The 16,283-nt window shown below is 40.6% G+C and overlaps 1 protein-coding gene across 6 annotated transcripts in view; it reads left to right on the top strand.

Moving 5' to 3' along the window:
• Positions 1 to 16,283, top strand: part of LOC134342774 (regulator of G-protein signaling 20-like) — a 145,429-nt gene that overhangs the window by 118,122 nt on the left and 11,024 nt on the right. For all 6 annotated transcript variants that reach the window (XR_010017092.1, XM_063041335.1, XM_063041338.1 and 3 more), the window contains exons 3-4: positions 846 to 920; positions 10,687 to 10,921. Coding sequence is in view for 5 of the 6 variants with exons in the window: in XM_063041335.1 (XP_062897405.1) it covers positions 846 to 920; positions 10,687 to 10,921 (310 nt within the window). In the remaining variant the exon portion in view is untranslated. The remainder of the gene's footprint in view (positions 1 to 845; positions 921 to 10,686; positions 10,922 to 16,283) is intronic.

The following is a 16,283-nucleotide window of genomic DNA, read 5'->3' as shown; positions in this document are numbered from 1 at the left end:
TTCTCACGTTAATAGTATGCCCTCTTCTTTTAATTCCCCCAACAGTGGGAAAAGGATTCTGGCTACCTTCCCTGTTTGTGCCTCTTCATTGTCATATTTCTCTATCAGGTCATCCCTCAGCTATATTTACTCCAAGGAAACTAGCCCAGACTTTCCAATTTGCCTCCGTAATTAAAGTCCTTCAATCCAGACAACATCCTGATGAATCTCCTCTGCACTCTCACCAGCACAACCATATCCTTCTTATATTGAATTGACCAGAACTGTACAGAATTCAATAGTATAATGCTTTTTGCAGCATTATTAAGTTGCTAATTTTTTTTTCTCGTGTGAAGAGTGATAGTAACAGAAATTCAGCTGATCCTTCCAGGCAATATCACATTTGCATTCCTCTTGAAGAAGAGAAGTTTGTTCACTTTTTCTGCCAGTTACATTGCTGCTTTTGAAAACCTCCATAACAAATTTGTATTGTCTGCATGCATATTTTGCCAAAACTACCTACTTTAAACATTGTATGTCCTTAGGAAGCTAAAACAGCATCCTTTTTCCTGACCCCTAATTGCCAACGTTCCTTAGTATATATATATATTTTTGCTTTATCATTTAGCCTCTGCCATGTTAATGAGTGATGAGCCAGAAGTCACAATAATCTTTAACATACAAAATGTCAAGCTTGGAGCTGTAGACGCAAAACTGTCAAATCTAATAAACTGGACCAATAAAAATATAGCTATGATCTAATTGAGTTGATGTTCCTTGGTCTTGTCCAAACCTATTCATGTCATACTGACAAATATGCAGTTTAAAAAAAAAACACAATTATTAACTTCCAGTCTTTTTACTAGGAGAGAAGATGATGATCGAAATAGAAGGCCATCTCACAATATTATAATGGAAAACATGGAGAACTGTGAACCAAGGTAAGTTGAGATGTGCACATTTTAAAAGTAAAAGGCACTATATATCTTTCCAAGTGTAATATTTATGTATTTATTATTTAAATGTTTGAACCCTGTAAAGGATGCCAGACCTATAAATCCCTTAGTGTTAATGGTACCTTAAGATGTGTGCTATATTAATAGGTTCGGCATGTAGTGGAGTGCGAAATAATGAATAAGTTTTTTGTCTTGCTATTTGCACTTTCCTTTAGTGCTTCATTATCTCTTACTTACCTCATTGATGTCTATTATTTAACTGTAGTCACAGTCTTCTTGTCTGTACAGCTTACCTTAAATTGACTAGTGAAGATGGCAAACTTCAATTGTGTGGCTACGTCCAGGACAAATTTGAAAATGGTCAAGAATATGTCTTTCCCTATCATTCGAAATGAAAATTTGAGATAATAGATAGAATGGAAATTCCCAATTCAGGAGTCATTCAAATAAAAGGAAAGATGTTGGTAATATTAGACAGTTGAATTTAGAACACAACATGGAATAAAATGACCAGCTAATCATCATGAAACCCACTCTTTTGAGGGATAATTTATTAACTGTATCATGATAATAACCAATTCATTCTGTTATTCACAGTTTGAACTGAATATATTCTATATAATACACAATTAGGAAATCTATCTATCTATATTTTATAATAACACTGCATGAAAAAGGAGAAAGCATCAGGGATAGGACAGGGACAGGTGCAAATAGAAGGGCAGACCAGGGAGACCCAAAAGAAATGCTGAAAGACAATGCTTTGAAGATGCAGAATCATCTTAACTGTCCTCTGCACCCCAAGCCTTCTCCATTGCTTCTAGTAGGACAGCAGCATGCGCAAACATGGTGACCACTCTGGGTCCAAACAAAGGTGTATTTGTACACCCGGTACGTCTCTTTTACTGTCGCAAGTCACTGTTGGAAACTCGGAACACCAAGTTCTACAGGACTATCCCATCAGCAAGCAGCTCAATAGCGATGGAACTGGACTTATTGCATACTGTTGTGTTGGCGTCTGGACTTGTTGCATACCATTGTGCTGAGATGGTGCACAGTGCGATCAATTGTCTTGGACATTTTTATTATGATTGCAAGACCCTGTTGCACATAGGTAATGTGGAATGCTGCAAGTCCAGTTCACTGGTTCACTGGCAAGACCAACGGCAGGGGAGCTGCCTCAGTTGTTGCAGTCGCCCAGGGTGGAGACACCAGAGGCAGTGTAAGAGAGCAGGGGCCTCTGTGTGCAAGCTGCAATCAGTGCTGGCCCCCTCCCATCAATGCTGCCCTCCAGTGTTTCCCTGATGGAAGGACACAACTGGACCAGAACAACTTACCATCAGTCGTGCCACTCGGGGACTTGGACTATATTATTATTTTTCTATGTACCTATATGTTTTCCAAAAATTGTAACCATATGTGCTATTTGTGCTATGTGCAGAGTGCTGTGTGTTGTTGGTAATGCAATTTGCAACTTGGCTTCAAAAGAACACCAGCTATATTAATGTATGGCTGAATGATAATTAAACTTGAACTTTTTCTCTCTGTTAACATTTTCAGTATTTTATGTTGTTATTTGCAAAATAACAGTTACCTTGACCACTTTCTGCATGATATCATCATTTCTTGTTTTCTCTCTCTCTCTTTCTCTCTCGCATAATTTAAATTTAGTTGTTTAAATAAGGGCACCATGATAACATAGCAATTAGGTCAATGCTATTACAGTTCCTAAGTTTGGAGTTCAGTTCCGGCGTCATCTGGAAGGAGTTCGTACATTTTCCCCGTGACCATGTGGATTTCCTCCAGGTGCTCTGATTTCCTCCCATTGACCAAAATGTACCAGGTAGTAGGTTAATTATTCATTGTAACTTGTCTTGTGATTTAGACCATAAGACCATAACACATAGGAGTAGAATTAGGCCATCAACCCCAGTTCCCAGCCTTCTCCCCGTAATCTTTGATGCCATGTCCAATCAAGAACCTATCAATCTTGCCTTAAATACGCCCAATGACCTGGCCTCCACAGCTGCATGTGGCAACAAATTCCACTAATTCACCACCCTCTGGCTAAAGAAATTTCTCCACATCTGTTTTTAAAGGGCGCCCTTCTCTCCTGAGGCTATGCCCTCTTGCCCTAGATTCTCCCACCATGGGAAATATCCTTTCTATATTTACTCTGTCTAGGCCTTTCAACATTCGAATGGCTTCAATGAGATCCCCTTTCATCCTTCTGAATTCCAGCGAGTACAGACCGAGAGCCTTCAAATGTGTGATAACCCTTTCATTCCTGGAATCATCCTTGTGAACTTCCTCTGGACCCTCTCCAAGATGAGGGGCCCAAAACTGTTCACAATACTCAAGGTGAGGTCTCACCTGTGCCTTAATAAGCCCCAGTATCATATCCTTGCTCTTGTATTCTAGACCTCTTGAAATTAATGCTAACATGGCATTTGCCTTCCTCACCACTGACTCAACCTGCAAGTTAACCTTCAGGGTGTTCTGCACAAGGACTCCCAAGTCGCTCTGCATGTCAGATTCCGGGATCTTCTCCCCATTTAGAAAACAGTCTGCACATTATTTCTGCTACCAAAGTGCATGACCATGCATTTTCCAACACTGTATTTCATTTGCCACTTTCTTGCCCGTTCTCTTAATCTGTCTAAGTCCTTCTGTATCCTACCTGTTTCCTCAACACTACCTGCCCCTCCACAAATCTTTGTACCATCTGCAAACTTGGCAAAGCCATCTATTCCATCACATAAGTCATTTATATACAGCATAAAAAGACAACAAAGCCATCTATTCCATCATCTAAAATCATTTATATACAGCATAAAAAGAAGTGGTCCTAAAACTAACCCCAATGGAACACCGCTAGTCACTGGCAGCCAACCAGATAATGATTATTTTATTCCCACTTGCTGCCTCCTACCAATCAGCCAATGCTCTAACCATGTTATTAACTTTCCTGTAATACCATGGGCTCTCACCTTGGTAAACAGCCTCATGTGTGGCAACTTGTTAGAGGCCTTCTGAAAGTCCAAATATACAACATCCACTGCCTCCCCTTTATCTATCCTACTTGTAATCTCCTCAAAGAATTCCAACAGATTCGTCAGGCAGGATTTTCCCTGAAGGAAACCGTGCTGACTTTGTACTATCTTGTCCAGTGTCACTAAACACCTCATCCTTAACAATTGACTCTAACATCTTCCCAACCACTGAGGTCAGGCTAACTGATCTATAATTTCCTTTCTGCTGCCTTCCTCCTTTTTTAAAGAGCGGAGTAATATTTGCAATTTTCCCGTCATCTGGCACCGTGCCAGAGTCCAATGATTTTTGAAAGATCATTTCTAATGCCACCACAATCTCTTATGCTACCTCTTTCAAGCTTGGGTTAAATTAGTGGACTACTGGACCAGAAGGGACTGTTCCATGAAATAAAATAACAAACATGATGTTGTGAAAGCTAATTGTACTGCTTATCCTGTTATGTTTATCGGTGATTCTAGGTCCATTGAATTTTAATTACAAAGTGACCTAGCAAATCTCTGTTTAAAGTGATTTATTTCTGCATCTAACAGCACTACGGATAGACACCACTTAACTAAAACTGTAGTGGTTGATGAAGATGGTTAACAGTCATTGGCATTTCAAGATGGGCATTAAATGCTGATCTTACAAGCACCATCCGCATCCATGAAATAAATAAATAAAATTGAAAAACTCAAGAAATTCTGCAGATGCTGGAAATCCAAAGCAACACAAAATGCTGGAGTAACTCAGCTGGTCAGACAGCATCTATGGCAATGAGTAATCAGTCAACGTTTTGGGCCGAGACCCTTCTTCAGGATGGAGAACGAAGGGGAAAATGTCAAAATAAAAGATGGGGGGAGGGGAAGGAAGTTAGCTGGAAGGTGATAGGTGAAGTCAGGTGGGTGGGAAAGGTCAAGGACTGGAGAAGAAGGAATCTGATGGGAGAGGAGAGTACACCATAGGAGAAAGAGAAGGAGAAGGGACCCAGGGGACGTAATTGGCAGGCGAGAAGAGGTGAAGGTTAGAGTGGAAGAGGAGGGAAGGAAATTTGTTTACTGGAAGGAAAAAGATTGATATTCATGGCATCAGGTTGGAGGCTACCCAGATGGAATGTGAGGTGTTGGTCCTCCACCCAAACAGTGGCCTCATCTTGGCACAAGAGGAGGCCATGGACTGACACATCAGAATGGGAATGGGAATTGCAATTGAAATGTTTGGCCACTGGGAAGTCCTTCTTGTGGTATATAGTGCAGAGATGCTCGATGAAGCAGTCCCCAATTTATGATGGGTCTCACCAATGTGGAGGAAGCCACATTGGAAGCACCAGACACGATGGATGACCCCCGCAGATTCGCAGGTGAAGTGTTGCCTCAGCTGGAAGGACTGCCTGGGGTACTGAATGGAGGTGAGGGAGGAGGTGTATGGGCAGACATAGCAATTAGGCTGTTTGCAAGGATGTCAAGTAAATTTCACATCATTTGTAGAGTTTTATTTCAACACTGGTTCTTTACTGAAGATATTTTCAATGGCCTATTATAATTATGGATAACAAATAAATCATACTTGAATGTCTGTATTTAATCTTTCATTGTTATAAACATTGATTATCACATAGCACACCACCATATCTATCCACTCAGTGATGATTATACGTATTTACTCTGAAGAAGGCTGAAAAGTAGGACCTCCAGGGTGGATATCTCCGGTTTGCTTCCAGTTTCTCGTGCTGGAGAGGGCAGGAACAGGGGGATAATGGATCTGAATGTGTGGCTGAGGAACTGGGGCAGGAAGCAAGGATTTACATTCTTGGACCACTGGGGTATGTTGTAATAAGGATGAATTGTACAAAAGGGACGGGTTGCACCTTAATAGGCGGGGGACCAGCATTCTGGCAGGTAGGTTTGCCACTGCAACACGGGTGTGTTTAAACTAAGTAGTGGGGGGAGGGGACGTACTGGAAATATAAGGATGGAGTTAAAGGGAAAGTGAGAATAAGAAAAGTTAAGAAAGACAACAGAATAAATGGAGCAGAAAGCTCAAGAAGGGATCGTACAGTATGGCCAAGTGAAATAGGAATTGATATGGGAGGTGAGGGGAGTAATGAATTGAAAGTATTATATATGAATGCACGGAGTGTAAGAAATAAAGTGGATGAGCTTGAGGCACAGTTGGAAATTGGTAAGTATGGTGTTGTGGGAATAACAGAGACATGGCTTCAAGTGGACAGGGCCTGAGAAATGAATATTCAAGGGCATACGTCTTTTCGAAAGGACAGACTCATGGGTAGAGGGAGTGGGGTGGCTCTGTTTGTGAGGAATGATATTCAGTCCCTTACGAGGGGGGACATAGAATCAGGAGATGTAGAGTCAGTATGGATAGAACTGAGAAATTCTAAGCATAGAAAGACCCTAATGGGAGTTATCTACAGGCACCCTACTTACATGTAGGGTGTAAGTTGAATCAGGAGTTAAAATTGGCATGTCACAAAGGTAATGCTACAGTTGTTATGGGGGACTTCAACATGCAGGTAGACTGGAGGAATCAGATTGGTACTGGACCCCAAGAAAGGGAGTTTGTGGAGACACTCCGAGATGGATTCTTAGAACAGCTTGTACTGGAGCCTTCCAGAGAGAAGGCAATTCTAGATTTAGTGTTGTGCAATGAACTGGATTTGATCATGGACCTCGAGGTAAAGGAACCATTCGGAGGTAGTGATCATAATATGATAAGTTTTAATCTACAAATTGAGAGGGAGAAGGGAAAATCAGAAGTGTCAGTATTACAGTTGAACAAAGGGAACTATGGAGCTATGTGGGGAGGAGCTAGCCAAAGTTCAGTGGAACAATACCCTAGCAGGGATGATAGTGGAACAACAATGGCAGGTATTTCTAGGAATAATGCAGAAGGTGCAGGATCAGTTCATTCCAAAGAGAGAGAAAGATCCTAAGGGGAGTAAGGGGAGGCCGTGGCTGACGAGGGAAGTAAAGGACAGTATCAAGATAAAAGAAGTATAACATAGCAAAGATTAGTGGGAAGACGGAGGACTGGAAAACTTTTAAAGAGCAACAGAAGATAACTAAAAGGGTAATACGCGGAAAAAAATGAGGTACGAAGGTAAACAAGCCAAGAATATACAGGAGGATAGTAAAAGCTTCTTTAGGTATGTGAAAAGGACAAAAATAGTTAAAACCAAAATTGGGCCCTTGAAGACAGAAAAGGGTGAATTTATTATGGGTGTTACGTACCCCGTAACTTGGTTGCCAAACCAGCAGAAATGGACCATTTGGTTGGAGTCTGGATTACTGGAACTAAGAAAGTTTTATTAAAGAAATAAGTAACACAGTACTCTAATCGTAAGGATATGAATACAACAGATTAGCAATGATAGAACACACATGTACACAGAACTAGGGTAATAGGAATCAAACAAGCTCTATCGCAGTCTAGGGGTAAAATGATCAATCTCAAGTGACGCGAAGTTCAGTTCAGCTTAGTACAGTTCGCAGTAATCGCTGTTGTGCCGTTGGAGAGACAGAGATAATATGCAAATCTGATTCAGACAGACCTTTGTTCTTCGCAGTTAGCTTTCGGGCGAACCCTTTTAATGTCTTCTGTGGTCACCGACTGTGACCCCTCCGTTCCAGATACAAATCTTCTTCCGCGGTGAACCCGGCACCCAGGCAAGGGCGGACACACACACCAAGTTCCCACCGATCGTACCCTTTTCACCCTGTGCGTCTATGGTCGGTTCCCGCGACCAGATCTCCAACTCCCACTAACTTGTGGGGGCACACCGCTCGTCCAGGGTCTTGTTATCTCGTGATCTCGTGGTGTGTGTCTTGCCTTAGTGAACCTGTTCTTTTTATCCCCCTGCTGGTGTATCACCTGTCCATCAAACATCAAACAGTTCAAAGCAATCGGTCTGTCAATACTCGGACTGATGTCTCTTTCCGTTATCTCTTTCTCCTCTCTCATTAACATTTTTGAATGTTTCTCCATTGTCTCACTTATCTCTCTCATTAGCATCAATCTTCTGATAACTTGGTTTTTTGTCACATGGGGAACAAGGAAATGGCAGACGAGCCGAACAGGTACTTTGGATCTGTCTTTACTAGGGAAGACACAAACAATCTTCCAGATATAATAGTGTCCAAAGGACCTAGGGTAATGGATGAACTGAAGGAAATTTATATTAGGCAGGAAATGGTGTTGGATAGACTGTTGGGTCTGAAGGCTGATAAGTCCCCAGGACCTGATCTGCATCCCAGGGTACTTAAGGAGGTGGCTTTGGAAATCGTGGACGCATTGGTAATCATTTTCCAATGTTCTATAGATTCAGGATCAGTTCCTGTGGATTGGAGGGTGGCTAATGTTGTCCCACTTTTCAAGAAAGGAGGGAGAGAGAAAACAAGGAATTATAGACCGGTTAGCCTGACATCAGTGGTGGGACAGATGCTGGAGTCAATTATAAAAGATGAAATTATGACACATTTGGATGGCAGTAACAGGATAGGTCTGAGTCAGCATGGATTTATGAAGGGGAAATCGTGTTTGACTAATCTTCTGGAATTTTTTGAGGATGTAACTATGAAAATGGACAAGGGAGAGCCAGTGGATGTAGTGTACCTGGACTTTCAGAAAGCCTTTGATAAAGTCCCACATAGGAGATTAGTGGGCAAAATTAGGGCACGTGGTACTGGGGGCAGAGTAATGACATAGATTGAAAATTGGCTGGCTGACAGGAAACAAAGTGTAGTGATTAACGGGTCCCTTTCGGAATGGCAGGCGGTGACCAGTGGGGTACTGCAGGGTTCAGTGCTGGGACCGTAGCTATTTACAATATATATTAATGATTTAGATGAAGGGATTAAAAGTAACATTAGCAAATTTGCAGATGACACAAAGCTGGGTGGCAGTGTGAAATGTGAGGAGGATGTTATGAAAATGCAGGGTGACTTGGACAGGCTGGGTGAGTGGGCGGATGCATGGCAGATGGATAAATGTGAGGTTATCCACTTTGGTGGCAAGAAGAGGAAGGCAGATTATTATCTGAATGGAGTCAAGTTAGGAAAAGGAGAAGTACAACGATATCTAGGTGTCCTTGTACATCAGTCACTGAACACAAGCATGCAGGTACAGCAGGCAGTGAAAGCTAATGGCATGTTGGCCTTCATAACAAGGGGAATTCAGTATAGGAGCAAAGAGGTCCTTCTGCAGCCGTACAGGGCCCTGGTGAGACCACACCTGGAGTATTGTGTGCAGTTTTGGTCTCCAAATTTGAGGAAGGACAGTCTTGCTATTGAGGGAGTGTAGCGTAGGTTCATAAGGTTAATTCCCGGGATGGCGGGACTGTCATATGTTGAAAGATTGGAGCAACTGGGCTTGTATACACTGGAGAGGGGATCTGATTGAAACATATAAGATTATTAAGGGATTGGACACGCTGGAGGCAGGAAGCATGTTCCCGCTGATGGGTGAGTCCAGAACCAGAGGCCACAGTTTAAGAATAAGGGGTAGGCCATTTAGAACAGAGTTGAGGAAAAACTTTTTCACCCAGAGAGTGGTGGATATGTGGAATGCTCTGCCCCAGAAGGCAGTGGAGGCCAAGTCTCTGGATACTTTCAAGAAAGATATGGATAGAGCTCTTAAAGATAGCGGAATCAAAGGTTATAGAGATAAGGCAGGAACTGGATACTGATTGTGGATGATCAGCCATGATCACAGTGAATGGCGGTGCTGGCTCGAAGGGCCGAATGGCCTACTCCTGCACCTATTGTCTATTGTCTGTTTATCTTCTTTGATCTTGAATGAGACATCAATAATACATTTCGTGTGTAACAGTGACAATATAAACAGTGGCATTAAAATCCAAACCACTGAATAATATCAGATCTTACTAGGTTTTGCCTGTAGTAATAATGCAATTTGCAATGTAGATACGGGCAAGTTTCAGGACTGCTGCATGCATGCAGAAGCCCCAAACTAACTCATCAAGCTCTGACAGCAATCTCACCTGTGTTCCAAGACTGAGGAATCTTCTCTGTGAACCAGTGCCTGATTAGAAACTGATTTTAGTATGTATGCATTTTAATATCAGAGATATTCAGAAATATTAAAACAAAAGACACCTCTGACAGGCATACAATAGGATTGGTGTTGGGATTTGTTTTCTGTAGAGATTTCAAGGGGAGTTTCATGGCTGGGGTACGTTGCTGCTTCTGATTTCTCAAGCACTTAATGCTTCTTTTCAATCGTGGAAAAACACATTGCTTCTAGTTATAAGGGATCATAGACCTATACAATACTGTACAACTCTTCAAGCTATAATGTAATATAAATAAGCTTCAATAAATTTGATTTTAAAATGTTTTAATGTACTTCTGCTGTACTTGGTCAATGCATTATTCCTGGATTCTTCTGTAGATAATGTAAACCTTTAGTATTCCAAGTATATCCTCTGGAGGTGGCCTTTTAAGCTTGAATGAAAGGTTTTTTAGACTGACTGCTAGGATTCTTTAAACATCACAGTTAATCTGCACAGTTCTCTACCACTGGGTACATGGTAGTTTTTAATAAATGCATATTTGTGGATCTTGGGTAATGTGGTTCATTAGACAATGTTAATAAAATCCAGCAGCTCTAAATCAAACCAAGAGATTTTAAGTATATAATTTTGTCTTATTTATCTTGTTTTCAATGATTATGCTGTACACAGTGCAAATCCAACAGCAGAAGAGGTGCATTTATGGGCTCAATCCTTTGACAAGCTACTGAAAGCTCCTGCAGGCAGAAATACCTTCAGAGAATTCTTAAGAACTGAATACAGTGAAGAAAATATGCTCTTTTGGCTAGCATGTGAAGATCTCAAAAGTGAAGCAAATAAAAGTGCCATTGAGGACAAAGCACGAATTATCTATGAAGACTTTATTTCAATACTTTCTCCTAAAGAGGTAAATTTTATATATCTTGCATTCTATTTTAAAATCACAGAGCAGATATCTATTCAGTCCATTAAGTCTGTTCCTCCATTCATTGAAATTATGACTCAGAGGAGACCTCATTTGGTAAACCCACTTCAGTCAATTAGAAAATTATGTATAGAAATCCTTGAAAAAATGTAGAAAATATAGGGGTAAAATTAGAAGTGAAATAGAGAAAGCAAAGCAAGAGCAAAAGGAAGTACGACCAGGTAATATCAAAGAAAATCTAAAGGTGTTGCATAAAGAACAGAATTATAATTGAGGAAAAATTAGGATATACTTGGGACCAAAATTTTAACCTGTTTGCAGAGGATGTGTACTGGGTTCTTAGTTAAAACTTTGCACCTGTTTCTGCAGAAGCCGGTATTGCTGTAATCAGTTAAGAAGAATATATGCTAAGTATTGAATGGGATAAACAAAGCAAAACAGGAAGCAATAAAGGTTTTGCCATCTTTGAAGTGGGTGAACAATGTTTCTCACTGTTAAAAACAGCAGAGGTTGTCACCATCATTTTTTTTAACTTACACCTAGCCATAGGTTTGGTACTGGACAACTAAGGTGACTGTCCCTTTGGTATCACTGTTTAAAGTAGGAGTGAAAAGCTGATTTAGTTACATAGTTACACATTTTGAACACAGAGGATTCCAGAGCAACACACTCAAAATGCTGGAGGAACCCTCTCCTGATGAAAGGTCTCTGCCTGAAACTTTGGCTGTTTATTCATGTCCATAGGTGCTGCTTGACCTGCTGTGCTCCTCCACCATTTTGTGTGTGTTGCTCTAGTTACACACCAATCAGTTTAACTTCAGTGTTGAACAAATTACTGAAATAAATTCTGATGAAGACTATAACTCATGTAGGTGGATCCAGATTAATCAAGGAGAATCAGTACAGGTTTGTTATGTCAAACTAATTTTGTTTCATGAGTTATACGGGAGGATTAATGAGGTATGCAGGCTGTACATTTGAACAGGGCTTTCTGACAAGGCCCAACATGGCAGACTTGTCAAAGAAATTAAATGGATATGTATTCTATGGCAGAGTGGAAAATTGACTTGAGTAGCAGGAAACGGGGAATAGTTGACAGGTGTTTTGGCGAGTAAGATCATTCCCTGTTGGTCCTTTGACTTCTGTTTCATATAAATGATTTATTTATACTTAAATTAGCAGACATAATGAAGTATAATAATCAAAGTTGCGAATTGGTCAGTTAAACAAATAAGTGTCAAATGGAATTCGGGAAAACTCAGAGGTTAAGGCCGCATAATGGGGACACATTGAAGAGTATGGATGGTTACTTAATAGCAGATAAGGTGAATTGAAAGGGCACGAGATACTTCCCTAATTAGTCAAGGCACAGAGCAGACAGCAGAGAGGTTATGCAAGAATTGTGTCCAATTATTGTTGGGGCATTACTATATTCTGTTCTGGTCACATAAATAGAAAGATGTGATTGCATTAAAGGGTGAAGACAAGATTTGCAAAGTAATTGTCCAGCTTGGTAAATTCTACTTTTGAAGAAAAATTGGATAAACTGGGATTGATAAATCATCGTTTAAACTTTCAAATGGAATACCACCCTACTTTATGTTGTGCTTTACGATTTATATAGCTGAGAAGCAGTGGCCAGAATTACTCCCAATATTTGAGAAGAAATTTTCATTATTGGTAATGTATTTAATGTATGTAAAGTATTCGTCATCACTTGAGCTGTTAGATACATTATTCATTTATGTGGTTCCTTGGGGATTCTAGACTCAGCCCTGTACAAGGCAGTTCTGACCATACAAAAAGGAAGGTGGCGTCATTCACTTGAGTATGATTGCTGATCTAGATCCAAGATCAATGAAGCATATTTTGTTGTAATAAACCCATTCAATTTACTGATTTTTAAAAAGCTTTTACCCGTTTCTATGTATTTGTGCCTTAACTGTTTCTAAATGTCACTGATCCTCATTTGCTGCTGTAAGTCCATCATAAATTTGCGGTCTCCATTTCTGACAGCTTTGGATCAGCACACTTTGAAAAATGTCTGCTTCAACAGCAACACTTTTAAGAATTGCGGCCCTCCGTTGATCAGGGTCAACCATGGATGTTGCATCCTAGCCGCCTATGTTCGATATGCAAGCCAGGCAATACGATACGGAGCAAGCTGTTGCTCATGCAACAGGCTCCCACTCTCCACGCTGCTGAGGAATCCAAAGGAATAGCAGAGACTGGTACAGTTTGGCACTAGTGTAATTGTAGAAGTTACCAGTCAGCGTTGACATGGTACTGCCTTAGAGGCTCCAGCTCCGGATTTTTCCTTGGGGGTTTACTCCCGAAGCTTTCCCCTTGAGTGGGTATAGCCAAAAGGTAATGGGAGTTTGAGATCAGAGTTTTCCTTCTCCTAGAGGAGTTGATAACCATGGCTGTGAGCCCCATCTGCCTGGAACTACTAGTTTTATGGTGCTAATAACCCATCTTTGCCCTTACTTCTGTCAGCAGAAAGGGTTCTGCCAGGTTTAGTTGTTACGCCACATATGAAGACCAGGGGCTGGACTCAGTTGTCAGAGGCTATTTCAGACGCATGCCAGTGGGAGCATTTCATAGGTCGCGGGAGCTTATCTTCCAACCCCCTCCCCTCCCAGCTGAAACAATCTGAAGGATTAGGTTGTTCAGAGATTAATTGTTTCAACAGGACTAATGTACAGTGAAGTCCATCTCAAGAAACATAATGGGCCAATGAGAATGTTCTAATGAGATTTCTTTTTAAGTACATCACTTTTTCCATTACACCTTAAAAGCCTTGCACTTGGATATTTGATAAAATAATAACAAGGTTGTGGCAGGAAAGAAACAGATGCTATGAGCTTAATATAGGATTATTTTGGTAAAACATAAATATAAAATGAGCTTAACTTCTTGCTTTAATGCTGAAAGTGACCAAAAATACTTTTGGTTGTTGTTTTATAAAATATAATTTGTATCCAAATTTCCAGATCGGCTATCATTCTCTCAAAATAACCATCAGATCTTAGTTCCAACCTAAAATGTGCACGGCTTTACTATGGCACATAATACATACTTACTTATTGGAACTTAGAAGCCTAAATAAAATTATATTTATTATCTGTCAGTGCTGTGATATAATTTCATGTCTCTTTAAACAGTTTTATATAGCTGGTGGTAATTTGCAATTACAAATAAACCTGTAAGCAGCAGCAAACATCCCCACTTCTTATGACAGATGGAAGTTCATCATTGTAGAAATTTATAATTGCTTGTCCTAGACGACAACCCTGAAGAACTTCTGCATTTATAGCTTGGTAATGCGATGACTGATGAACAAACACTAGATTTCTGTGTGGAATATAATAAGACCATAAGATATAGGAACAGAATTAGGCCACTTAACCCATCAAGTCTGCTCCACCATTCCATCATGGCTGATCCAATGTTCCTCTCATGTCCACTGTCCTGTGTTCTCTCCATATCCCTTCATACCTGACCAATCAAGGATCTATGCACCTCTGCCTTAAATATACATCAAGACCTGACCTCCACAGCTGCATGTGGCAAAGGATTCTACAAATTTACCACTCTCCTGCTAAAGAAATTCCTCCTCATTTTCTTTCTAAAAGGACACCCCTCTATTCTGAGGCTATGTCCTCTGGTCTTAGACTTCCCAGGACAGGAATCATCCTCTCCACATCCACTCTATCAAGGCCTTTCACCATTTGATAAGTTTCAATGGGGTCACCCCTCATTCTTCTGAAACCCAGCAAATACAGGTCCAGAGCCATCAATTGTTCTTCATAGGACAAACTGTTCAATCCTGGAATCATTTTTGTGAACCTTCTTTGATCCCTCCCCAGTTTCAGCACATCCTTCCAAAAATAAGAGATCCAAATCTGCTCAGAATACTCCAAGTGAGGCCTCACCAGTGTTTTATATTCTAGTCCTCTCAAAATGAATGCTAACATTGCATTTATCTTCCTCACCACGGACACAACCTGCAAAGTAACCTTTAGGGAATCCCGCACAAAGACCCCCGTCCCTTTGTGCCTCAGTTTTTTGTGTTTTCTCTCCATTTAAAAAATAGTCAACTCAATCATTTCATCTACCAAAGTGCATGGCCATACACTTGCTGACACTGTACTCTATCGGTCATTTCTTTGCCCATTCTCCTAACCTGTCTAGGTCCTGCTGTAGCCTCTCTACTTACTCAAAATACCTGCCCCTCCACCTATCTACATATCATCTGCAAACTTTGCAACTAAGCTATTAATTCCATCATCCAAATCACATAAAATAAAAAGAATAGATCCTAACCCAGTCCCCTGTGGAACAACACTAGTCACCGGCAGCCAGCCAGAAAAGACACCCTCTATTCCCACTCTTTGTTTCCTGCCAGTCAGCCACTGCATTATCCATGCTAGAATCTTTCCTGTAATACCAAGGGCTCGTAGCTTGTTAAGTAACCTCATGTGTAGCACCTTGTCAAAGGCCTTCTGAAAATCCCAAGTACCACAACATTAACTGATTCTCCATTGTCCTTTGCCTATCCTGCTTGATATCTTTTTTCAAAAATAATTCCGACAGATTTGTCAGGCAATATTTTCCTAAGGCTTATTTTATTATGTTCCTCCAAGTACCCTGAACCCATATTCTTAATAATCAACTCCAACGTCTTCCCAACCACTGAGGTCAGACAAGCTGGTGTATGGTTTTCTTTCTTCCCTTCTTGAAGAGTGGAGTGACATTTGCAATTTTCTAGTCTTCCGGAGCTATTCCCATATCTAATGATTCTTGAGAGATCATTAGTAATGCTTCCATGATTTTTTCAGCCATCTCGTTCAGAACTCTGGGGTGTACAACATCTGGTTCAGATGGCTTATCTGCCTTCAGACCTTTCAATTTCACAAGAACCTTCTCTCAAATGATGGGAATTTTACACACTTCATGACCCCTGACACCTGGAACTTCCACCATACTCCTAGTGTTTTCTATTGTGAAGGCTCATGTAAAATACTTATTCAGTTCGTCCACCATTTCACTGTCCCCCATTACTACCTCTCCAGCAATGTGTTCCAGCGGTCCAATATCATCTGCGAACCTCTGCATAGACTTTATGTATCTGAAAAAAACATTTTTGGTATCCTCTTTAATATTACTGGCTAGCCCACTTTGTATTCTACCTTTACCTTCTTAATAAATTTTATAGTTGCCTTCTGTTGGTTTTTAAGCTTCCCAATCCTCTAACTTACCACTAATTTTTGCTCTATTATATGCCCTCTCTTTGGAATTGACTTATCTTGTTAGCCACAGTTGTGTCATCTTTCCTTCAGAA

Source organism: Mobula hypostoma, chromosome 2, assembly GCF_963921235.1.
Source record: "Mobula hypostoma chromosome 2, sMobHyp1.1, whole genome shotgun sequence".
Lineage (NCBI taxonomy): Eukaryota > Metazoa > Chordata > Chondrichthyes > Myliobatiformes > Myliobatidae > Mobula > Mobula hypostoma.
This window is presented reverse-complemented; position numbering and strand designations above follow the sequence as displayed.